This window comes from Nelusetta ayraudi, unplaced genomic scaffold (assembly GCF_046127955.1).
Source record: "Nelusetta ayraudi isolate G7.1 ecotype Tasmania unplaced genomic scaffold, CSIRO-AGI_Nayr_v1 ptg000002l, whole genome shotgun sequence".
In the NCBI taxonomy this organism is placed as follows: Eukaryota; Metazoa; Chordata; class Actinopteri; order Tetraodontiformes; family Monacanthidae; genus Nelusetta; species Nelusetta ayraudi.
This window is the reverse complement of record NW_027466052.1, coordinates 4,689,942-4,714,236: the sequence shown is the minus strand read 5'-3', so window position 1 is coordinate 4,714,236 and position 24,295 is coordinate 4,689,942. Positions and strand designations below refer to the sequence as shown.

The following is a 24,295-nucleotide window of genomic DNA, read 5'->3' as shown; positions in this document are numbered from 1 at the left end:
CGGCCAAAAAGAACAGTGTGCATGTCAAGCGAAAGAGCTAGACCTGCTAACGTCGGCTGCATACGTCATTAAATCTGGACGATTGCCTTACCAGAACCAGTTACCAGAACCCTGGTAGCATGCTGTGTTTCCAAGGGGACCAATATCTATGACAGACCTGCATTCGAGACAGAACCCAGCGACCTCACCCAACCCACCTGTTATGGAGCAGAATGTCGGGCTTCCAGATCTGGCCGTCACGAAATCTCAGGTTGGACACACCTGGATAATCGGCCACGTTCCATTGGAGCTGATAATCTGTCCATTGCTGCGGGGTGAACAAACATAAAGGGCCATTGGGATAACAAAGGCGAACCATGTCTGAAAGATCAACTGGAGTGTCGTGTCAGTGGCTGGGACAGTTCCCCATAATGGGTGAAATTCAATAACTGCAACCAAAGCGTCCAACACTGATGAGCCTGTGTGGACACAACTCCCAACAAAACATGTTGAATGGTTTCAAAATCATGCGTGTCTCCCCAAATACTTGAACAGGTTCATTTTGCATGTTGCCTCTATTTGATCAGGTTACAATGCAGTCAATATGCAGCCACAATATGTTGGTAATATTTCTTTTCTCCCTCCCCAGGGCAGCTGTGTTAGTCAATTTGCTGTACATGTAAGCATGAATACCATGTACACATGTCAATGTCAGTTTGTTTTCAACCCAAAGATCAAAAAAAAAAAAAACATTAGTGGGGGGATTCTTCGTGGAGCTTAAGAGGTTGCATCATTGATAAATAGCAAGCAAAATTTTTCACATAAGCGTAAGCCAACACGTCAGTTATCCAAAAACCTGACTGAAATTAACATCAAATTGTGAAAGATACAGATTGACTTTTCGTATCTGCTTCCACAACAGAAAGAAAATCGTACAAAATTATTTTCATCAATGCACCCAAACACATTTTATTTACTCAGCGAGCAAACACAACTTGCACTCCTACTGCTGCTTCAACAGACAACAATGGCATCGACTGTTCATGAACCCTCCGGCTCCTGGGGCGACAGTGCTGCTGACCACTTTTCATATACACGGCATTTCTCAGTCATAGCCAGAAAGTCTTGGCGGCAACAAGGACACAGAATAAAAGCTCTCCAGGAATGTTTGGGCTGTTTTGGTTTTCTCGCTGCCGCCAAGAGCGCTGAACGAAGAGTGAAATGTCGGGTTTCCCAGGGATGTGGAGTGACCCGCCGTCAGCCAGAACGACGTCTTCATTCGGTCACCTCTGAACTCTCCAAAGCGGCAGATGGACACCGAGGCCCTGCACACTGCTGGGGGTGTTTGCCTTGGCAAGCTGCTTTCAAACTCCACTGACTCCCAAGAGCGAAGCTAGAGAAGCTGTGTGTGGTAAAACCCTTGTGAAGGAGGAAAACACCCTATCGGGGATGTCTAGGTGTGGTTGGGACACTCATTTTTCGGGCCACGTCTTGGTTGGTCACATACATGGCTGGGACAAGTGTAGAGAAACAGGAAACCTTGCACTTGTACCAGCTCACCTGACAGTCAGTGACGGAATCGTATTGGCACACATTGAATTTGACAGACAGAATCTTTCCTAGTTTTACTTTGAACGGGCCTCTGTCTCCTCCTCTATAGAAAGAGGTGGAATCTTTCTACGGTGTCACATCTGCTGAGCTGTTACAGGGCCTCACCTTCTGTTTTGCGTCTGTCTTACACAATTTGGTGCAAAGCGGAGCGACGCTGCTGATTTGAAACAGACCAAACGGACTGGATACAGCTTGTTGACAGTGGAGCAGTGTACCAGGAGCAGCCTGTCACACAATAGACAGGCTGCAATGAAACATTGACAGCACATTCATACACCGCGAAACACTCCAGATGAAGACTGACGGCCTGTAAATGATCAAAATTAACTTTTAAAGGACTATTTTGTGCACAGATTACAGATAAAACACTGTGTGACTGTCAATCTTGTGATGATTGATTCCCAGTGCTTCCTTAACACCTGATAAACACACCTGATTCACTTTGTTATTTGAAGCCATGTGAAATCAATAAAAACCGTCATGAGAGTTGAGTTTGGCTATGAGTGCTTGGCTGGGTGTTGGATGGGCGGGAACTTTGGGTGCAGCCTATGCAGATATTCATGCTGAAGTTTCCTGTTGTTTCTATATGTTACTAACTGATAGGAGAAACAAAGTCTTACCAGATTCAGCCACATGTTGGTCGTTAAAATTTGGTTCTTCTCATCCTATTAGAAAAAAACAGGGCATTATTAAGATAACTTAAGATAACTTAATAATATATACATATATATATATATATATATATATATATATATATATATATATATATATATATATATATGTATGAAGACACACAAACACACACATACACATACACACACATAATTAATTTATTCATTAAACTCAGACAAACCCTCATTAACCACTTTATCAGGTTTGTTCAACTGACAATTTCTAAATATCTATGAACCAATCACAATGCTGCTTTAGCCGCGTAGACATGGTCAAGATGACCTGCTCAACGTTTAAATCCAGCATCAGAATGGTGAAGGAAAGAGATTTACTGTAAGTGTAAGTGACTTTGAAAATGGTCGTCAACAGGCTTTGCGGTTATCTCGAGGGTTTTTAGAGAATGGTCCAAAAAAGGGAAAAATATCCAGTAAGCGTTGGTTCTCTGGGCCAAAATGCCCTGTTGATGCTCGAGGTCAGAGGAGACTGGGCGGACGGGTCTAAAAAAGCTAACTGCATGCCACGACGCAAAGCTCAAATCATCTCAAACTGGCTTCTGGAGCACAGTGTCAGTCAGAGAACCTTTGGGATGCAGTGGAACTTGTGGCATCACAGATGTGCAGCTGACCTATTTGCAGCAACTGCACAGTGGCATCGTCTCTAGACGGACCAAAATCTTTCAAGAGTGCTTTCAACTCCTTTGTGAACTCTTGCGTTGGAGAATCAAGACCGTCTTGGAGTCACCCCGGTTCCCACAAGGTGCACCAGTTAAAGTGGCCCTTGTGAGCAGTGACACTCAACCGTGATTGGGAATATTCAAACCAAAGGAAAAAAGGTTGTGTATGTGATTCTGTGTGTAAAATGCCTCAAACTCTCGGGCTTGTACAGCACACAGTCACGCAGTAAAAAGGTGTGGACGGTTCACGCACCACGTCGATGATCTGCCTGAGGGTCACGCCGAATTTAACGGAGATGCTTTCCGACTCGTTGGCCACCGGTCGAACCATGGAGTTGTAGCCAGCCATCAGGTCTTTGTACAGTCTTTTCGCGTTCGGCCCTTGGAGCGAAACTGCAAAAGGAAAAGATGTGGGGGTGGGGGGGTGGGGTGGGGTGGTGGAACGTGAATCCTTCAGGGGGAAAAGTTAACAAAGAGGAGCCAGTCACGTCCTCCAGTTAATTCTTTTACAAGATCAATGCCAATTCCATCAGAGTTTGTTATATTAAAAAAAAAAAACAACTTAAAAGTTGTTGGCTGTCTGGTAGCGGACGCTGGCCCACTGCCTCTCACAAGAGGTCGTTTTTAAAGTAGTTTGATAGGAGCAAACAGAGAAGCTCAGTGCAGCGATTGAAATGCTAGCACACTGACGAGTGTCTCTCCTGACATGAAAATGAAGGACGAGAGGATGGAGGACGTCCCAAGCGTTTTCTAGGTTTCTTTGTATCCGGCAGAGTGGGATGTGTGTACTTGCGGTCCGTGGCAGCGCAAGCAGAGACATGACGTAGAGAACAAGCAGTGCCAAAATATCTCTTGTCCATAAAATATCCATTAATAATAATAATCTCCAAGTTTCAGGCACCAACTGTGTGATGCAGACAGACAGCAGTGCCTGCTAGACAACACAAACTGCAAATTCTGAAATCTTGCTCGTGGATGTCAGCCCAGTGGCGGCAGGTTTGTGAGGACAGGGGTGCTCCCTCTTAATGGGTAAATGAGATCCATCCAAATAATCTAGGAAACTCTCCATCTGGTGTTCCCGGGTTGCAGCTATGGTAACCTAGTTTTCAGAAACGTTGCATTCCAACCAGCGCTGGCGATTAATAAAACTGTATTCCGTGGCCTTTTTTGTTTATCGTGAGCTCTTTCACAAAAATGACTGAAATATTGCTCGGAAGCCTGACTTTCTCATGATTGAGACCCACCCGTGAATGGTCCCGGTTTCGGTCCCACAATAATTATATTTCACTATGTCCATCACCAAGACGGCATCAATGTGTGGTACTGTTTCTGTGGCCCAGAGGGTCGGAGATCCTGGCGGGCTAATGGCGGTAAATCTGGACTTGAGAAATGCCTGGTGTGTTGTGTCTTTGAAAAGAAGTTGGGAGCCACAGAACCCCAATGCATGGTCGCTCCACATCCTAATCCAATTGAAAAAGCATTAATACCATCAGGAAGATTGATAGTGGCGCTTAGCGCACACATTCATGCACACACTCGCATCACGTTCCTCAGATGCGTCCATATATATTCAGTCTTTTTATGGCTTTATGGTTTTGGAAGACCTCACTCCGCAGTCTCAAAAATAGACTGCAGAGTGAGGTCTTCTACTACTTATGTCTTATATCTACTTATAACAGCCTTTTTAATGAACAATTAACCAGGCAGTGATAAGTAGATTTAGAAGAAATACTTTTCTATTACTCTTCAAACTACACCATCAACATTTGTTGACTCTTGAAAGAAAAGTCCCATTTAGGCAAAATTCACTCTTCTACTGTCTAACAATGATCTGTCTCCCGATGCTTTCCCTCTCCTCTGTTGCCTGCTCCATCACTCACAGTTCTGGGCACAGTTCTGGGAATGGGACTAGTGACCACACATTGTTTTTGTCCCCTTAAAACACACAGAAGATCCAATAAAACATCAATTCCTGCAAGAAGCTAAAACCAAGACATTTTTTTTCCCACTGGTGGCTGTAAACAGAAGGCTACAAATCCCCTGTTGCAGTAGAATTTTTAGGGTCACTAATCATGTGAGCATGGGTTGAGAACTGAGTAGCATGCATGTCACATTGGAAGAAAACTGATTTTCTGCATCAACTTTACTGCTTCAACCTAAGTATCATGTAAACACACACTTTCTTATTAACTGCTTATTATTCTGACACGTTTTTAATCTCACAATCCTGTTTTTCTTTCTTTTTTTCAGAAATACTGTATCTTGATAGGCTCTCATTTCAAGCCAAATCTCTGACATCCATCCACGACGACAGCTGCCTCAATCACTTCAGCCGGTTAGGGCATGAATGGACCAATCGGAGTCCTTCGGGGAGATAGGGGTGGAGCTCCTGCCAGGGTTTACATGTGGCGAAAACAAGAGGGTACTGCTTGGTAAAGCTCGTTATCGATGGCGTGAAAGGACTGGAAAGCATTTCCATATGAAAGGAAGATCAGCGAACAACACTGAAGGCGTCTGTCCTGCCCAGACTGGCTTTGGATCCAGTTTAGTTGGACGCTAGCTGTGCATCGCAGCTCTTCACGAGGTGTTTACGTGCTCCCAGTGTTGCTGCTCGCACCAGTGGAGCACTGTTATTATCAACTTAATTAATTGTGACAAATCCAAGGAGACTTTTTTGTCTCTTCCCCACAACCAAACACAAACACAAAGACACAGATGTGTTTGTATTACTTGGGCAACAGCAGCTGCGGTAACAGACGGCAAATGTTTTGCACCAAAAACGAAGCAGACAGACGCACTGACTGCCAGACAAACATCCAAAGCGCAGTTTCTCAATCCGCTGCCCCTCTCTCCTTCGCACACACCGCACCAGCCACCTCGGGGGGCCCCCAAAAACACATCTGCTGAATGTTTCCGCATGTTTCCCCTCAAACTGCTCCTAGATAATTTCCCCTCTGGGTTTTACAACTGTCCCCTGAAACTTGCTCTCAAATGATGTGATCATATTTCACACAAATGGTCCTATGTGACGGTCTTGCTGATCGCCATACCATGTGTGTGTTCGGCTTCAACTTTGACCCCCTCCCCCCAACACCCAACCCCACCCCGGCTTCCTGTCAGTTGTTTGCTTAGGGGGACTGAGGAACATCAGTCTCTATGTCATAAATCGGATTTAAAGCCTTTCTTTGCCAGCCCCTCTGCTGTTTTCTGTTTATTTAAAATTCCTGAAAAATGTGTGCAGAGACGGATGAGGTGCTCCAACAAGTCGTCAATCACGCATGCTGCAGGAAGTGTTGCACTTGATAAAACACTCATCTCTTTTCTGTTTTTGTGATTTTACAAATAACTAGTGGGTGTGTTTTTGTCCTTAAAAATCCAAATTGAATTCTAATGGATGAACTAATGTAGTCATTTCAGAGGAATTGAATGTTTTCCAATGTTCGTAAGATGGAGAAAACTTTCCCGCCTCTGATTTCTACCCTAAAAATAGACAAAAGTGACATTACAGCTTTGCAAAGAGATGTTGCAACATCTGTCAGAAGTAAACAAGGAGGGTGCTGTCACTCTGGATTAAGCAGTCAAAACTTTTCTTCATGCTTAAAAAAAAACACAAGTGTTTTTTTCAAATAATGCAAATAATGCACTCAGATTTTTAGAAAAGTGCAGAGTGAATGCATATCTTTTCTTGGGGAAAATATAGAACTAAAGTAGAAATGTTCATAATATTTGAATTTCATTAGGCTGACAAACCGATGAGAAACTCTGAGGCAATAGCATAACTTGATATCATGTGTTGTCTACATGCCAACCTTCATCTGAGTCAAATACAGTTGGATCAACAAACAGAATGGACCGAGTAGAATCCGTATTATTTCAGCATTTCTGTAGATTGATGATGAGACTCTATATTCTTGCTGAAACATCTAAATACAAACAGATCATAAGAGTACGCCAAGATAAAAAATAAATAAATAAATAAATAAAAAACAGCAACAGAAGTTTGCCGAAAATTTGACAGTCAAAATTACAAAAACATCAGGTTCGGTCACTAAATTGCCACATTATTTCATTATTTTAAGTTTTAAGTCACAAAACAAAAATCAGAGACGGACAATTTTTCAAAATTGACATTAAAAATCATTAGTACACCAATGCTTTTCTCTTCTTACCCTCCACCATGAGGGCAGCGACCGCGACAAAGAGGAGAGCACCAGGCTGGACCATGTTGAAGAGAGCGCAGCACAGATTCCTCCGTCCGACTGAGAATCCGGCGGGATGCGGGACTGATGAGATGCCTTGGCGCGCGCGCGCGTTTGTGACTATTCACTCCTCCTCTCGATGAAACTGTGGCTCGAGTCGCTTGTGGCCCGTGGACTCGTTAATACCGCAAGACACCGCAGGTGTTAATTGTCACTCAACTCGGACCTTGACCGAAAAACGTGATGTTGCTAATTAGGTTGATGGGACATCCGGTCTGAGAAGGCAATCAGCTATAACTCGGCGAAGAATCTCTTTGACTTCGACTTTCATTTACAAGTTATGCTCAATTAATACAGCAACAGTTCCAGCACAGGGTAAAGTGTGAGGGTGGGAAATGATGCAGCTGCACCCGGTGTGTAAAATGCGACATCTGGTGGTCGATATTGAGAATTACAGTTTTGAACTTTTGATACGTTTTGAAACGTGCATGCATTTTTTTGTTTGTTTTGTTTTTGGTGTGTTAATCTGTGAATTTTTCTGATCTAAGATCCTGTTTTAAACGCACAGTAATTGAAAAAAAAAAGGGGGTTCTAACATACTGTACTGAACTAAATAAATGCAAAATAAAGATCACAAATAGGAACATATAAACTTGGTTTTAGAATTATGATCAGCTCCTTTTTTCTTTTTTTTTCTTTTTTACAATGCTGAAGATTTGGAAGACTTTGATTTAGTAGTAGTAGTAGTAGTAGTAGTAGTAGTTGCAGTAGCAGCAGCAGCAGCAGTAGTACCATTATGTACACTGTTCATTTTATATATTACATAAAATTTGTGTTTTTATTCAACCTTTCTCTTGTATGTGCTTTCCGCTTCCGTCTCTTGAGGAAACGGACCAGTTTCAACTTTAACATAGAGATGAGGTACCAGGTGATTTGTTTGTTTGTTTAGTATGTTTTCTTCAAGATGGGCAATAGAAATTTCAGATTACCCGTGAATCCACCATAGTGTTTGACAGCGTTGCCATAGAAACCCAACACGCGCGGAGCATTCTGGAGACCGGGATTACTCCGGTGTTTAAAACGGAGAATTCTGAGTTTAAAGTCAGAATTCCGATTAGCTTCTCATTTTCAAGTCAGAAAAATATTCAAGGAATCCTCTTATTTCCGATTAAAAGTTTGGATTGTGGCAAAGTGAAAGGAACTAACGACGTTTGAAGTGGCGAGACTGCAGAGGGAAACACTTTCTCAATGACGACGTTGGATTTTTAACTCTAAAAATTGTCAACATTTTCAAGAATGGATGACCAAAAGGTAACAACAAACAAACTAATAAAAAACTAAAACGTATTCTTCCAAGAAGCTATTGTCATGTTTGTGTGTGCTCATAGACGATTTACATTTGTTTGACACCGACTGTATATGGTGAAGAGGGTTCCAGGTTGGTGTCCCGGAAGTCGCTCCGGAAGTAGCTTCCGTATAGTCGACGGATATCATGGCGAGACTACATGCATGTGTATACATCATTTGTAGGACTACATTTGTCGGCAAAACAGCCAAAACAACACGATGCAAGAAAGTGTGAACATGTCTCCTGTGTTTAGCCCCAAGCTGCGTTGTGACCACAAAAGTTACAATGTCACAGTTGGGATTTACAGTACGAGGCGAGAGCAATTATACAGTGTGATGACATAAACATCATGTATAAAATACAGACCATTCGAAAGATGAAAATTTCATGACAAAGATAACCTGCTTATCCTGCATAATTTCACCAAATATTTAATTTAAAATGTATTTGTCAAGAAGGATAAAAAAAAATTAAAAAAAAAATGCATGATGACCACTCTGTTAGTTTGGCTTCAAACCAAACCCCTCTTCTTTTTAAATTAATTGTTTGTACTACTAGGCAGGCAAGTCATGTGTTACTCTTTACTCCTATTTCTATTTCACTTACTACTCTGTTTTCACCAGGGCGCCAAGACCAACATTCAAATGTGCACCATTGAATTAGCCGTCATCCGTGGGATTAACCTGGTAAGGTGCAACAGCTCAGTATGTAGTTTAAGGTGCATGAGAATTTCTTTGTTTGTTTGTTTGAAAGGAGATGAAAACTAGCCGGAGAAAAAATGTTTGTAACCTGTATTCATTTTCCATTCACCCAAATACCCTGATGTTGTTAAGAAAACCTATAGCACACCAGAATGACTTAGATTTAGGTATACATGTTGTGTGAGATTACATCTTTGAACATGCACGTGTGTGTTTGCTTGTTTGTTTCCCTTCCAGACAGGGAAAAAGGTTGACGTCTTGCAGAGTTTTGTGCGGGCTGAGCTGGATGGAGCCTTCCTCGGGGAGTCGGATAAGAAGGCTGTGAACCCGGGGGAGCAGCGCGTCGACTTTGAGTACAACTGCAACTTCCAGTGGCCCAATAATGCCCGGGCTCTCAGTAACATCGCCCAGAAACCAGTCATATGTAAGCTCACATTTTAAAATTGCGATCCAGTTTTCTGGTATCTGAAGTCAGTGACTTTGCCAAGAGCCAAAAATCCACTGCCAAAAATCATACATCAAAACATAATGAGCACATTAAAGGTTTAACCCAGATTGTTTTCTTTGTAGCGTATCTTGTTAGCCTTGCAGACCAGTTTAATAACGCCAAGCTTTTTGCTGTGGTCAGTGACAGTCTTCGGAGTTCAGTGTGACGACAGGAAGACAACACTGGGTCAGGCTGTGGTTGACCTGCTGCCTCTGCTACAAGGTACAGCGACTTTACTGTCACTGCGGGTGCAGGGGGGACCTGAAACTATTCAAAACTGTCCATGCCATCATACTTTTCATACTTCATACTTTTTCAGATCAGAGCAGCTTCTCGCTGACTGTCCCTCTGTATCAGGCGTCCAGCCATCCGCCTAAAGACTTTCCTGGCTCCACTTACAAGGTCAGAGGATTTATGTCCAATTTCAATATTGTATCAAATATTTTATTATGAGGTGAGTACCGTAGCTATTAAAGAAAGGTAAAAGAAAATAACGAAGTACAACTATCACTGTAGTTTTTATTTAAACTGGTTGACCCTACAAATAAAGTCTGATTGACATTTTAAACTCTCAAGTATTCTCAATGTGTCAAAGTAGTTTTTAAAAACCAGACACAGGTGTGAAATATATCAGTTTAACTCCTGTGTGCAAATGAGAAGGAACTGAAAATTGTTATTTGAAAATCATGGCCCTCTGTACTTATGGTTCAGCCTGCATCGCCACGAGACTGTACGTCATGGACGTACCTGGAGGTATAGTTTGACATCCTGCTGCAGAAGCTACACTATTTTACCTCGAAATGCCCGTTTCGTCTGTTTCTTGTCTGAACACCTTTGTTTTTCTGCTTGCATGCTGTTTCTGTGGCCCACTCCCTGTTTTCTCACTGTGTTTTTGGAGGGAAGAATGCACATTCTGAAACACTTTGAGATAATATTTGAAATTACGTCATAAATGACGCTCTGTCATAATTCATTTGCCTCTATACAGCAGCCCAGCCTAGATGTGACTGTCAGCGTGTCGGATCCAGTGCTGCCTAAAGACGAAATGGCCTCCTCCAACCTGCTGAGGGTCACCGTGGAGACGGCCTACTCCGTCCCTGACTCCTGGGCGCCAGTGCCTGGCCAGCATCCTTCCACATGCACCGTTGCCCTGGAGGTCCCACTAATGGCAGAGGTGAGACATTTTCATTTCGGTGTGGAGCAAAAGTCACACTCAGGCAGGCGACTCGTGACTTATTCATACGAACAGGGTGTATTACAAGTCTTTCAATGCCATTTGCGTTTTCTCCGATCACTAGAAAGATCAAGTGCTGGTGTTCCGTGACGGGAAGTTGAAGGTCGGAGGAGAGCGGGAGGAAGTGGGCCGACCGAAGAAGAGGTCACATCAGGCTACACTTGTTCAGGGGAACCACTACCTGCTTAATACCTTCTTCGAAGCAGAGTCTATTGAGCAGGAGGACGGCGAGATGACCGGCAGTGAGGTACCACCAGCAATAATTGCGCAACATTTTGTCGAGGCGACCGTAGCTCAGGAGGTAGAGCGGGTTGTCCAATGACCGAAAGGTTGGCGGTTCAAATCCCTCTCCATCCCAGTCTGCTGTTATGTCCTTAGGCAAGACAATTAACCCACATTGCCTCGTATGAATATGAGTGGATGTTGTGTGGTGGTCGGAAGGTGCGTTTGGTCCAGGGCAGCTGTGGCTACATATGTAGTTTACCAGTGTGAAGTTCTTTGGGTGCCTAAATCCAGTCCATTATTATCAGTGTGGCTGGGTGGATTGACAAACTCAGCAGCATGGTGTCTTATTCCCACCAGTTGTTGCTGCCTTAAAGCCCATTTATGCTTTTTTTATTTGACACATGGCAACACAACCTTCCTACTTCCTTCATTTTCAGTTCAAGCTTTACCCATCCATGTTGCCAAGCTCCAATAATGCACAACGTATCGACTCTGGAGTTTTTCAGTCCATGCTGCAGTTTTATCAAATCTCCACCTTTTTTTTTGAATTTTGTTTGGCCTGCATTTCTGAGCGTTCATCTAAACATACCATTTTATATACAGTACAATATAAAATGTTTTCATGTGACAGATAAAAGGTTCACCTCATCACCCTCGAAGTTTTCCCCCTGTTCTCCAGGCATTCTCTAATGTCCCATTTCCAGTTGGATATCTCAGATGACTCCTAATGTTCCATGCGGGGATGCCAGGTTGATGAGGAGGCAGAGCCGTTTGAACTGTTAAACCTCCGTCTGAAGCTGCGATTCTCCCTGCAGGACCGAGATTTCCGCAACGAGTCGGAGACGACGAAGCACCGAGTGAGCTGGGACACAGAGTCGAGGTGCTTCCTGGACGCTGGAGGAATATCCAGGTCAGTCGCGCACACGCACACACACACACACACAGACAGCTCTCTGTTGCTCTTACTCTTCACTCAACTAATAAAATCATTGTTTTGTTTAAATATAAGTAAAACGTGCCTCAACTTCACTGATGACTCTCATTTCAGGCTGCGTAAGAAGATCTTCGACTGCAGACTGTGGCCGTTGGAGATAATGAGGCAAAAAGCAGGAGATGCTAAGCTGGTGAGAGGATTCTGTATTGCATTTTTCACCTTCAGTCAGCCTTGCGTACATTGTGTGATCACAGTGTGCGTTTCAAAGGTGTGTGTGTGTTCTTCCGTGTTTGTGTGTGCAGCAACCTGAGGAAAACCCGGAGATCCCCTTTCACGGTTTGGTGTTTGTGGACGTGGGGCGGCTGTTGTATCCTGGCGTCAGCCGCATCCGAGGAGCGTACAGCATCCAACCGTTCATTGAAGCTGAAATGATGAAAAAGGTCACAACTGTGCCAACATAATGCTTTCTTCATGTTTCATTACTTGATAATATTTGATTGCCGTTCTAAAAAGGGCCTTTCGCGATATGAAATGTGTGTCTTTTAGGTAAAATTACAAAAAAAAAAGCCACAAACAACTTTGATGGTGATCCTGCTTTGCTGAAGCACAGGGTCTTGTGTTCTTGTCTTAAAGACCAAGCGGGGCACCAGCGTGTTGAAGGAGCAGATCAAGGCTGCAGCCATTCAAGCCAAAACTCGCAATAGCTCCGGCGTCGGCGGTCAGAGACCAAAGGCTCCGTCGAACATGGAGGGAAACACCAAGAAAGCCAAGGAAGCCAAGGACGTGTCCAAGAAGGTCAGACAAGCCCCAATAGCCACAGACACTAACTTAGAAGGACTTATGAGTTGTGACATTTACCTTGTAATATTTCAGCAAAAGCTAATTTTGCCAGGGTCGGCGCAATGTTCTCGTTTCCTGCGACTATTTTTGCGCCTCTTCACCCACTCTGGCTCCCGACACTGTGACAATAAGCTGGAAAAAGACACCCACCTGCGCTGACCAGGTTTGCTAACGCGGCAGGCGGAATCGTAATTTGTTAGAAAACAAAAGTCATTCCTCGTGCTGCCAGTACCATGTACTTCCTGCACCACCTGACAATATCCACAAAACTGTGAGAGTCCCCGCAATACCAGTCGTTGCTGAGGACGTGCAGGGAGCCAGTCCAGTGTGTTTTGAACTACGCCATCTAGTAGTTAAAAAAAAACAAACTCGCCTTTAAACAGTCATGCTGGTGTTTTAGTTTTCGAATTTGCAGCTTGTGTTTGTTTACAAGCCTTTCACCATTATGCCAGCAACAGACCAATCAAAGCAGGATGTCCATCGCAGGCAGTGACAGCCACAGCACAGCGGAAACTGAGCACCTCCACTTGGAAGGACATGTAAGCGACATCAATTCAGCCGAGAAACCACCAACGCCAGGACTTTATTTTATTTTATTTTTTTTTATCAATTTCATCCTTTTTCCTGCTAACTTTGCAGGCGTATTTGGAGGCCAGAACTTACATCATCATTGAGATTGCTCTGTTCAAACCTCTTGTCCCCAAAACTACTCCGGAGGAGCTGGCCAGGAGGTAAAACACAATCCTCTGAATCCCGTCCAATCTGCTGCTGTTGCTTGCGCTCGCTCGCTCGCTCACCAGATTGTAGCTTTGAGCTGCCAGTGCTTTCATAAAGTATGTTTACAATGCAAGACGGACCCCGACTGAGTGTGAAGTGAGTGTCCTAAAAACGTGTTTCTTGTTTCCTTCAGGGTGGCACAGTTGATCACACCTAAATCTCCATTTCCACCGGGGCCCTGCAGAGCGGAAAAAGTAAACACTCACCCGAACACACTGAGGAAACTCACCTTCCGCCCTAAGGCGTGTGTGTTTTTCTCCGGCAGGCGGTGCTGGACTTCCGCAAGCAGGTGGGCAACGTGGTGGACCAGATCTCAGACCAGTACAAGGAGCTGTTTGGGACGGAGGACGAGGGCAGGAAGGAGAACTTCAGCCGGGACCAGATGAGGATCCAGCTGATGGACGCACTTGTTTCTTCTGGGAGACACTTTGCCTTCAAGGACCAAATCAGGGTGAGAACAAACAAAGTTCTGTGACATATAACGAGAAGAATCTGTTTTGTGTTTGTCTGTTTGTCGACAAACTGTGTTGTTGGGTGTGTTTTTTTTCTTTTTTTTGTAGCACGCTGTTGTGAGGATCGTGCGCGATAAGATGCAGCGGAGAGAGATGTTCACTGACCCTCAGGAGCACAGGGCTTTTCTCAGCAGGCTTTACGTGTACCTGGTGGATGAGATGCACACGGCTCTCAACGAGGTGACGCACAGGCGAACAAATGCCCCACACAAGTGTTGATCACGACAAACCGTCAGCGTGCATCGCCGCTCTCTCCTCCTCCTCGCTAGATTTTTTCAGAAGACGACGACGACCCGGTGGGCGAAATCGAACTGAGTACTGTTCAACTCAAACATTTCGCCAAAGAGGCAAAATTTTCTGGGGACTATCAGCAGGCTGTTTGCTACCACCAAGAGGTAAATGTTAATGCATGGTACTTTTTGAAACAAAGTTTTGCCAGACTACACAATTTAATTAAATAAACAAACTTTTGATTACAAGTTACATTACATTTCAGTTAGACATAGCAGAAGAGGCTAAATAACATGAGGACCCTGCAGTTGTAGAGCTGGTAGGTCAATAATTAATGCCAATATCATGTTGTTCTGGGTGGGTTTTTTTTTTTGGTTTTTTTGCATCTGATCAAATGCAAAACTGTAATTAATAGTACTGATAATTACAAACAGAAAACACTTGAAAATGAATGTGCACCTTCTGTTCTCTAAGTCTGTTGTCTAATTCATTCTCCGTATTTTAATTCATTGCTCATTGCCAGTTAGCATCAGCTGCCTACTTTTACTTTTACTGGTAAGGTTGACCTATAGTCAACCTTAAGGTGGACCTTTTAAGGCTTTGTCTTCTTCTTGTTGTTTTATTTTGGCAATTTAACAAAAAAATGAAACCAACTAATTTTATTGAGCCATTACACGCAAATTGACATCTCAAGCAGTTCCTTGTCGTAACTTTGCTGATTAAGATTTTCACCTTATTAAAACCACAAACCCACAAACTCAGAAAATTATTATAAAATTTGAGTTTGTTTTTTTTAAGCTGCAAGACCTGATCAGCAAAATCCAAAGAAATAGAAACTTGAAATATATTGATTTGTATATTATTATAATATGTCAAATTCACCTTTTAAGTTGAATTGCAGAAATACAGCAACCTTTTCAGGATATTCTAATTTTCTGGGTAGTACCTGTATATGTAAACGTTTTTAAACGTGCGCTTTCAAAAAAATCTGTCTTGGTTTAAAATCCCACTAAATCTCACTCTGTGGTGTTTTATGTCTCTCCTCCTGCTGCAGCTGATTGTGAGACACCCTGATGATCCTACCTACAAGTTTGACTGGGGCAGCCTCTACATGCACTCAGGCAACTACATCAAAGCAAAAGAGTGTTTCTCCAACGCGGTTTCCATTGAGCAGGCGCACCATCCGAGGTTTGACCTGACACGGGAATAGCTAAACACCAAACCCTGCGAACTGGCCACTCACGCCATCTGTCGTTTCCCCAGCCTGATGATGTGTGGAGTCCTGGCAACCATGTTTGAGCACTACAAGGAGGCTCAGACCCTCCTGGAGCGAGCCACGAGTATAGAACCCCAAAGTATGGTGAGCTGGACGCTGCTAGGTGAGAAGAAAATCTGAGTGCACGTGTCAGCAAGGCTTCTATCCTGAAAGGCCAGATGGGATGTTTCAGAAATACTCTGTAATTATCTCTATGTATTAATCTGGTAAAGAACCTATTGGAAGTGTTCGACACATAAGTGTAAGGAAGCTGATTGGCTGTGGGATTCCAGGTGTGATTGAAAATGCTTCAAGACAGTTAAAGAGCGTATTTTTAGTTGCTGCAGTGTGTCCGTCTGCCTCCCAGGTCTGCTTCATGAGAACCAGAACGAATACATGCTGGCCGAGTGGGCCTTCCTCCAGGCCAGAAGGCAGCTGAGGGTGAGAGAGGAGAAGGAGCTGGCAGAGAAGAAGGAGGAGGAGAAGAAGGAGAAAGAGAGGAAGGAAAAAGAGAAGGAGACTGAGGAGGATAAGGAAGCGGCTGAACAAGGTGAGACACAGAGAGGGAAGTGTAAGGCAGGGACCGAGGGTTTGCAGGAGAAGTGTGTGAAGATATAGCAGCAGTTTTAGTCGAGCCCTGAAACCTTGAAGACCTTTTGCCTCTCATCCGAAAGGTCAGTTCAAAGGTCAAGCCTTTTGGATGAGAGGCCAAACATCTTCAACAGACCAAAAAAACGGTCCAGTTGCCTCCACTTAACCTTCTAGACTACGATGCTTTAGCCCATTGAGAATCTTCACAGACATATTGCCAGTTTTGGTGGGGTGAAAAAGTGGAATGTGAGGTTGACGCAAATCATTTCCTCCTGACCTCATCCTCACCGTCTCTCCCCAGACCCAGACGCTGCAGACCAGGACACAGTGGCACAAGACGACCCGCCGCCGGTCGAGGTTCCCATCCCAAAGCAGGAGACGCCTAAATTCACCACATCCATTTTCACTGCAGCGGTTCAGTTCCTGTTGCAGAACTCTGCCCTGCAGGTGAACAGGAACATAGTGGCTGGAACTCAAACAGCTTGCATATATAGCAAATAAAATAAAAAGACACGTGATATGTTAGATATAATATCTGGATTTGTGCTGTAAAAACTCAAAATGGTGAAAATGAGAAGCGGATGTACTGAATGTGTAAATCCTCAAACTGTTGCGTTTACATTTGTCGTTCTTCCTCCTGGTCAGATGGTGGAGCAGGCTCTGGCCAAGGAGCTGCTGTCTACAGCCACCAGTCCAAACCTGTCGTACCTTTACTATCTGGCCCAGTTCCAGCTGCTCAGAGGCAACTACCCCAGTGCCACGGCCAAGCTCAAGGAGGTGCTAGTCCACTGTAACCAGGTACTCGCTGCACCGGCCGTGGCTTTGCCCTCTTGATCTTCCAGTCTGGAGTTTTTGCCGAATGGGAAAAGCTTCAAAGCTTAAAAACACGTTGCACAGAGTTGTTGTCTCCGTTTGTCTCGCGGCCAAACAGGACGATCACCGGTGGGCCGATGCGTGGGCCCTGAACGGACACTGTCACTACCTGCAGGGGATGTTCTCCGAGGCCCAGGAGAGCTACGAACGGAGCATGACCTTCTACCAGCCGCCGTCAGACTCTCACCTCATCCTCCTGCGCCTGGGATCCTCCTACCTCCACCTGGGGATGGTCAGTAAGAACTGTCCCAGACTGCAGCATTGGCCTTGCTAAAACCAATGCCTAAAGGGATCATCCACATGTTTAGAAGGGATTAGAAAACTGTTCTCAAAGAACAGGAGAACCCCTCTGTGACGTCACAAATGGTTGATTATTGCAGAGCAGAGTGTTTTTTGAACACACTTTTTGAAAGTTGGAACTAAAGAGTGAACTAGTGTTGCAGTACTCGAGAATGGTCTTTGTCTCAAGACCGATCTTGAGACCACTTTTTAAGGGTCTCTGTCTCGTCTCGGACTCAGGATTTTTGATCAAGACCGGTCAAGACTCAGCCAACACTACAATGAGAGATGATAATGGAAAAGAATCCAGCTGCGACCGTTTTACGTTTGTGACACCCAGAGTGCCGCACCCCCTTATTCCAAGTTTATTTTTTATTTTTTGAAGCAAAGCGTTTTTGAAAATGGTTCAAAATAGTTGGCAAAGCATTGAAATGTTAAAGAAAATGCATACTGCTTTGCTGAATAGAGATGTTGCTGATGTTTAAGAAGCAAACCTGAATTTATAAATGATACTGGTTTTGGTCTCGAACTCCAAATGTCTCGGCCTTGTCTCGATCTCGATACTCTCTAGTCTTGATAATGTCTTGGTCTCGGTTGGTGTGGTCTTGACTACAACACTAAAGTGAACATTTGCTGTAGTTTAATGACAGCACACTGACATAATTGAACTATTAAACACTGAAAAAGTCAAGTTTTAAACTATCATGGTCAAATTTTCTTTTTGCGCCACTCTTCTCTTCCTGCCACTATTTTGTAATGGGTAAGTGGAAAGGAAGAAACATTCACGTTCTCATCATGTTGCTAGTGTCGCCATCTGAACGTATGCCAATCAAAACAGCAAATCTTGTTCTCATCTTCCTCAGTTTGAGCTCAGCCGAGACACCTACCTGCAGGCTTGTGAACACTTTCCATCCTGCTTAGGCTGGCTGGGCCTGGGCATCGCCTTTTATAAGGTAAACCCAAGTTTGAAGGACGTTAATCTTGGAAGAACTTCACAGCAGTGTTTGCTTCTTCTGACGTCTAATGTTTAATGTTGTACCATGTGACGTTATGCTGTCAGAAGCAGGTAATATTGAGTTTATTGGCTGTGTTCTCTCTGGTCGGCCTGCAAATACTATTTGATCAAAAGAGTGAGAGTGTGAGTGTGACCTTTTGACCTCTCTGTCTGCTGTTTGTGCAGATGAATGAACTGAGCCGAGCTGAGGAGGCTCTGACTGAGGCGAACCATTTGGACACCAAGAATCCAGATGTGTGGGCTTATCTCTCACTGATGTGCCTGAAGGTGGAGCTTGGAAAAACTCACAAACACACACACACACACACTCCAGAAATTTCAACACACGTTCTTTATATTCAGAAAATAAACATTTAGCCGCAAGGACTCGCAGTAAAGTTGAAATAAACCTTGTTTGTTTGTTTTTTTATCCCCCAGTCTGGACGACTGGAAGAGGCAGAGCAGTTTCAAAAATATGCTATCATGGTGAGTCTTGAATAAGACGGGCAGTTAAATGTTGTCCAAATATTATTTTGCAGATGACTCCTGGTTGTGTTATTGTTTTGAAATCACACAAAGACACTGGTCCCCTCTTTGAGGAAAATCTCTCCCTGTGCTCAGTTCAATCTGAAGAAGGAGTCGCTCCTCAGGGAGTTCACCGAGCTGAAGCAGCAGCTGCGCTTTGACCCTCTGCAGTCCTGCTTCTCAGCCAGCACCGTCGTGGGATTCTAAACCCGGGCATCAGTCCACGGACCAGCCGAGCGGGTACGAAGACTGAGGAGGAGGAGGAGGAGGAGGAGGAGAACAAACTGAGGGTGGCGGCAGAGCGCAAGACTTTGTGCGATCAAAATGCATCAAACACATCAAGAAGCATGGGCCCGAGCAAAGGCGAAGGGACCATCACATTTTAAGGACATTTTAATGAATTTTTAAACATTCAGACGTGTTTAGAACATTGTCTCAATATCAAACCGACCCTTTCAGTCAAATCCACCAAAAAATAATGAAGAGATAAACTCAAAAGCTGCTAAAATGCTTTGAAAGCAGCTGAGGTGTCGTAATAATGTGCAGCATTGACAGGGGGGGTGAGGGGGGAGGTGGCATGTTGTGAGAGTGAATGTAAAGATAATTCATAAATACACATGTTCATAAATATAAATAAACACGAGCCTAGTGGGACTAAACACACCTGAATAAGTTTGGCACAATCCCAACCTGCACTGCGCTGACAAGTAATGTCTTTCATCACATACGCTGTACAGCACTTCTTATTTCATGTCTCCGTGGACGCTCGAAGCACACTTGGCCGTTGCTGCTCACTCCTCATTTTTGCTGCTCTGTCTGTGCTCGGGAGCGCCGTTGCAACGGGATCAGTATCTGGCCTGAGCAAAAACGTCCCGCAGCCATGGAGAATCCTCATAGAGTCGAGGGTCGCCCAGATACTCGGCGGTACGCTTGTAGAAGTAGTAGTACACCACGGAGGCTGTGAACGACAAAGTACGTGATGTTTAACGAACAAACTGAACAAAAACATAGAAAAGTGGTAATTTGCACTCGTTGGCGCCATCCTGTGGCACAAACTGAAGTCGGGACATTGAAAAGTCCTCCCAACCCTCAAACTCACTGTCCATGTTTTCCATTGAGAGTTCAAAAAGCAGTAATATGATGTCTAACTTCCTCCATGCAGAATCTAAAAAATAAACATTTATTTGCCTTTGTAATTGTGTATGAATGTGAGCTCTACCTGTTCTCTGGAGCACAAACAGAACCTGAAGGCTTTCAGTCCAAATGAACCCGTTGGTATTTAGCCAGCGGACGTTCTGTGAATGTGAAAGAGACAACATACATTTCTGCAACGCAACAGGAAAAACATTTTAAGAGAGATGGAGAAGAGTAATCAGGTTTTCTTCTTCACTTCACTTGGTTTGTTTATAACTTGGTTTCTCATCAGATAAATGTATTATTATTTGTGAAACATAATTAGGGATAAATAAAGTATTCTAATTCTAATTCTGACGCGTGTTTGCATTCAATACGAATCAACTCCTGACAGCGCTTGCCAGCGCTGCAGCGCTGTGCTAGCACGGCCTCTCACCATGAGCCACGAGTGCAGCACGATGCTGAAGGTCAGGTAGAGCGCGGAGAACATTAGCATAGCTCTGAAGCGCTCCAGCAGCAGAGCCACCAGGCCGACCTGGAAGACGAAGGTGTTGAACAGCATCAGCAGAATGATGATCAGGTTGAACAGGATGGAGATGTCTTGGATTCTGTGGAAGGGAGAATCATAAAAGGACAAGTGAGAAGTGGAGAAAACTGAAAGTTTGGGGTCCGTTCTGCTGAGATATTCCTTAACATGTCCACTATATCGTCATCATCAACACATAGTTTTTTAAAATTGACAACGATAAATTCACTTCGCTGTGTTACATGTAACGACTATGCATTTTATTTATCAGGTTTATTCCATAAACTTTTATTTTAGCTTTTTTTTTTTTTTTTTTTCAATCCTTTCTCAATTGTGCAGTTGCAGGAGAACAAAAAAAAATCCAATGAGTCCTTTCTTTGTTCTTTAGGCTAGATTGATACTGATGGGAACTTACATGAAAAGCACCAGCAGGTTGGCTGGTTCGTGCCTCAGCAGCTCGCTGCATGAGTTGACAAAGAGGTCGAAGGACAGCAGGCTGAGTTGGATCACGAGCACCAGGGAGTAGTTCCTGGTCTGGAGCGTCTCCGGCCCGGGCGGACCGTGGTTCCACGATGGATCCAAGGCTGCGCTGCGCTCGCACACACTCTAGGCAGAAACATCAATCCAGAAACCAGCTGTCCTCAGAATCTCAACGAGCCGTAGACGTAGCGCCACCTGCTGGGACGCAGGTGGGGTGTAGGTGATGCAGCATTCGGGCTCGGGCTGTTCTATCTTTTGAAGGGAAGTCCAGGGTGCGACACAGAGTGCAGCTTCTGGATGGTTTTCCAGCAGATCCCAGATGTCCACATATCACAGCAGTTAATGTCCTTCTTTCTTTCTTTCTTTCTTTCTCTCTTTCTTTCTTTCCCTCTCTTTTCACATCTGCAGTGCCAGTTGATGTTGCATCGTGCAGTGGGCGTCAAACCTCACACATGGGAAACTTGAACCTTCAGAGCAGAACTAGAAATGGGAACACATTAGTCTCCTGTTAACGTAAAACAAAACACAAAACACACTGACTAGCTTCTTGAAGAATCCAGAAACAATAATTAGCTGCTACTACTAGATGAAACAAATACTGTTCTGCATGATAAATGCACATATAATTAATTTCTTTGTGTCCACTGTTTTTCCTTTCATTATACATACACCACAGGATGACTTTCATTGCCAAAGAAGCTGATCTCGATTTGAGACAGTAAGTAGAAAATATAACCCAGTCCATGTCCTCTGGATTTTTAATAAATGCCGTGTGCTCGTTCATTCATTTACTATTCATTACTCTGTTGATTTGGTAGCTTGTTCTTGTTTTGTCTTCTTCCTGTACTTTTGCACTATTTTGTATTTGTGTGTATGGCAACACAGTTGCCTTGCCAAGAGTTACAAGAGTGCCAGGTCAGAAAGCTAAAGTTACTGAATACACTCCCTTTCACTTGGGAGGGAGGGGCCATGATCTTCCAGTGACACGAACACACAGATGATGACTAAAGAACCAAGCCAAATAGATTAAGGACAATTTTCACAACACAAACATGGACAGACATGTTGATGACAGTGTCGTACACGTTACCAGAAATAAATGGGGGAAAAAATTCCCATGGCCAGATATTCATATCTTGCATATTTTATCTAATGAAAAAAAATGTTTTGTTCCCTGCCAGACAATGATGTAGAAAATGACAATAAAGATTTGCCTCACCGTTGCACTTCTGAGGGTATTGCTAGTGAAATCACTGCCTTGCCTTGCTTGTGTGATCCTGGGTCAGAATCCTCGACACCAGGTGGATCCTCTTATAACCGCCTGTATTTATAGCCTGGCATGACCGTGGCAGGTGTCAGGCTGATTAGGACTAGTTCTAAACATCGAAGCCTCAACTAGGTAAAGACCTGGGCGCTAAGCTGTTAGCCACTATGATTCTGGGTTAGTAGCCCTGCTGGTTTCTTGGGACAGAAACACAATCGAAGAGTGAATAAACGCAGAGCATCAAAGGAAAATCTACTTAAAAATAAATAAAAAAATAAAAAAAATCACACTCTGTTTTCATTACATTTTGTCATATCCATTCATTTTTCATCAAATAAGGAATTATCCGAATAATTACCATACAAGTTGAAAAATTCTACAAGACTCTTTTGCTTTCTATCTACTGCTTTTACACCAAGCTCTTCTCATCATAATCTGAAAATGTGTAGTTACCTTTAAATGATGCTTGATCTCAGAAGCTGAAGTAGATCCGGCGTCCACATGACGCGTGCGGCCACAGAGAAGTCAAGGTGCAGCTCAGACTGACAGCTTGTGTCTGTCAGCTGCAGGTTTAATCTCTCCGCCTCTCTGATAGGCACGCACACGGCGCAGAACGACAGAATATTACAAAACACCACTATAAATGTTAGCTTTTATATAGTCACACATATTTGAAATAAAGTCACATATGATTTAAAAAAATATATATATACATTAAATGAGAGAGATATTTGCATCGGTACTTTAGCAAATTTGTTGTCGCTTTGCTTATGACCTCTTTGCATAATATACAGTTTCTTGTAGAGTAATTTGATTGGACTCATTGTATCAACATGGTTGGATTTACATTTGAATATATTTTTCAAAACTAACAGTCTTTTTTTGTTTTCTACTTCCGACGCATTCTAGAGTTATGCTTCTTGGAAGTCGAGACAAATAAACGCTACCATCTAGCGGCGAAGATGGTCAATTACACGAACTTTGTAAACAGGCCTCCCGTGTAGGGTTGGGAATTTATAAGATTTGATCAATATCGATGCCATTGTCGATTCTGCTTATTGATCTAATTCTTTATCGATTCTCTTAACGATTCCCAAGTATTTTTTTTTAGTGGGGAAAAGTACTTCTATACAGTCGTCAGCACCAAAAGCAACTGTTTAATTATTGTTTATTAATTTTACAACATGAACATATTTCCCTTAAACAGTGATTTAACAGTGTCTTGACTATCGTAACATTCATAACAAAAATGCAAATATTTTTGCTTTATAAGTTTCTTGTAAACTTAAACCAGTCAAAGGTTGAAATAATAATAAAGAATAAGAAATATAATAAGAAATAATAATGCTAAAAATAAAATACATTTTCATTTAAAAATGGGCGTCGTAACTTTACTCCTATTTATGGGGTCACCAATAAAGTGGGTGCATTTCTCAATGTACAAGGAAGTGTGTACACATTTTTGGGCATAAAAAACAAAGGCAGACTGTCCAGTGTCAGTAGAGTGTGGAATGTCTAGTAAACCAGCAGTGGAGTTCACGGCGTTCTTGGAGGTAACGTCAAGTGCCATTAGTAAACAAGACAAGGCAACAGAGTGATGCAGGATGAGATAGACACCGTTAACAATTAGTCAAGTCAAGTCAGCAACAGCACAGCATCGCTAGGTGCAAATGAAAATCAATGAACTCAATCCACAGTTCATTTAGGTGCCCTGATTCCAATGATCTGTTAGTTTACTGCTATGAGGTAGTGATTGGGTTTAATGCGACAGAATTATTTGTTTGGTGACAATGTACAGTTGGTTATCATCATCATGTCGCTATTAAAAACATGAGTTGTGCTCTCTGATGGTGCCACCAAGTGGCATCATGTATGAGGAAAGTAAAGGACCAAAGCAAATCCCTTGTAGCTGCTGTGTTCTCAAGACACATGATCTGAGTCAGATCAATCA

The 24,295-nt window shown here is 43.4% G+C and overlaps 3 protein-coding genes across 11 annotated transcripts in view; 1 reads left to right on the top strand and 2 right to left on the bottom strand.

Moving 5' to 3' along the window:
* LOC142883623 (neuronal acetylcholine receptor subunit alpha-7-like) overlaps positions 1-16,645 on the bottom strand; it is a 27,307-nt gene extending 10,662 nt beyond the window's left edge. Inside the window, exons 1-8 of one of the 5 annotated variants that reach the window (XM_076018666.1) lie at positions 16,558-16,645; positions 14,298-14,339; positions 14,088-14,112; positions 13,910-14,011; positions 12,370-12,486; positions 3,189-3,328; positions 2,211-2,255; positions 198-307 (exon numbers count right to left, since the gene is read on the bottom strand). In XM_076018666.1, the coding sequence (XP_075874781.1) occupies positions 198-307; positions 2,211-2,255; positions 3,189-3,284 (251 nt within the window). In that variant the 5' untranslated portion in view covers positions 3,285-3,328; positions 12,370-12,486; positions 13,910-14,011; ... (1 more) ...; positions 14,298-14,339; positions 16,558-16,645. Of the gene's footprint in view, positions 1-197; positions 308-2,210; positions 2,256-3,188; positions 3,329-6,788; positions 6,859-7,104; positions 7,602-12,369; positions 12,487-13,909; positions 14,012-14,087; positions 14,113-14,297; positions 14,340-14,422; positions 14,535-16,557 lie in introns of those variants that run through there. The other 4 variants (XM_076018675.1, XM_076018650.1, XM_076018658.1 and 1 more) reach the window with 4 other exon arrangements.
* Positions 8,165-19,500, top strand: cfap70 (cilia and flagella associated protein 70). 3 transcript variants are annotated; one of them, XM_076018617.1, is made up of 27 exons: positions 8,165-8,445; positions 9,106-9,168; positions 9,421-9,607; positions 9,812-9,892; positions 9,990-10,072; positions 10,662-10,844; positions 10,969-11,151; positions 11,945-12,039; positions 12,178-12,253; positions 12,366-12,503; positions 12,697-12,858; positions 13,356-13,442; positions 13,543-13,634; positions 13,814-13,874; positions 13,946-14,131; positions 14,241-14,372; positions 14,462-14,587; positions 15,478-15,611; positions 15,687-15,802; positions 16,046-16,228; positions 16,571-16,716; positions 16,915-17,067; positions 17,201-17,374; positions 18,285-18,374; positions 18,602-18,703; positions 18,854-18,901; positions 19,037-19,500. In XM_076018617.1, the coding sequence occupies exons 1-27, from the start codon at positions 8,431-8,433 to the stop codon at positions 19,145-19,147; spliced, it is 3,207 nt and encodes a 1,068-aa protein (XP_075874732.1). In that variant the 5' UTR covers positions 8,165-8,430; the 3' UTR covers positions 19,148-19,500. The 3 variants fall into 3 exon arrangements, with proteins under 3 accessions (XP_075874732.1, XP_075874741.1, XP_075874725.1); XM_076018626.1 differs by having other exon boundaries at positions 10,659-10,844; positions 13,362-13,442; XM_076018610.1 differs by having other exon boundaries at positions 10,659-10,844.
* Positions 18,745-24,295, bottom strand: LOC142883669 (transmembrane protein 138-like). 3 transcript variants are annotated; one of them, XR_012926070.1, is made up of 6 exons: positions 22,798-24,295; positions 21,016-21,560; positions 20,511-20,609; positions 20,160-20,235; positions 19,736-19,898; positions 18,745-19,189 (listed from the first exon to the last, which is right to left on the bottom strand). XR_012926070.1 is itself a non-coding variant. In XM_076018730.1 (5 exons), the coding sequence occupies exons 2-5, from the start codon at positions 21,064-21,066 to the stop codon at positions 19,786-19,788; spliced, it is 339 nt and encodes a 112-aa protein (XP_075874845.1). In that variant the 5' UTR covers positions 21,067-21,560; positions 22,798-24,295; the 3' UTR covers positions 19,318-19,785. The 3 variants fall into 3 exon arrangements, 2 of the variants coding, with proteins under 2 accessions (XP_075874845.1, XP_075874859.1); XM_076018730.1 differs by lacking the exon at positions 18,745-19,189 and having other exon boundaries at positions 19,318-19,898; XM_076018744.1 differs by lacking the exon at positions 18,745-19,189 and having other exon boundaries at positions 19,318-19,898; positions 20,511-20,682; positions 22,798-23,476.

What these genes read in the sequence shown, in the direction of transcription:
- cfap70 (XM_076018610.1), top strand. An exon ending in CCTGCTGCCTCTGCTACAAG is followed by an intron (nt 9,893 to 9,989) that starts GTACAGCGACTT and finishes ATACTTTTTCAG; the next exon opens with ATCAGAGCAGCTTCTCGCTG. An exon ending in AGGTCCCACTAATGGCAGAG is followed by an intron (nt 10,845 to 10,968) that starts GTGAGACATTTT and finishes TCCGATCACTAG; the next exon opens with AAAGATCAAGTGCTGGTGTT.
- LOC142883669 (XM_076018730.1), bottom strand. Translation starts at nt 21,066, where the DNA reads ATGCAGCGAGCTGCTGAGGCACGAACCAGCCAACCTGCTGGTGCTTTT. An exon ending in AACCTGCTGGTGCTTTTCAT is followed by an intron (nt 20,610 to 21,015) that starts GTAAGTTCCCAT and finishes TTCGTCTTCCAG; the next exon opens with GTCGGCCTGGTGGCTCTGCT. An exon ending in TGCTGCACTCGTGGCTCATG is followed by an intron (nt 20,236 to 20,510) that starts GTGAGAGGCCGT and finishes TCACATTCACAG; the next exon opens with AACGTCCGCTGGCTAAATAC.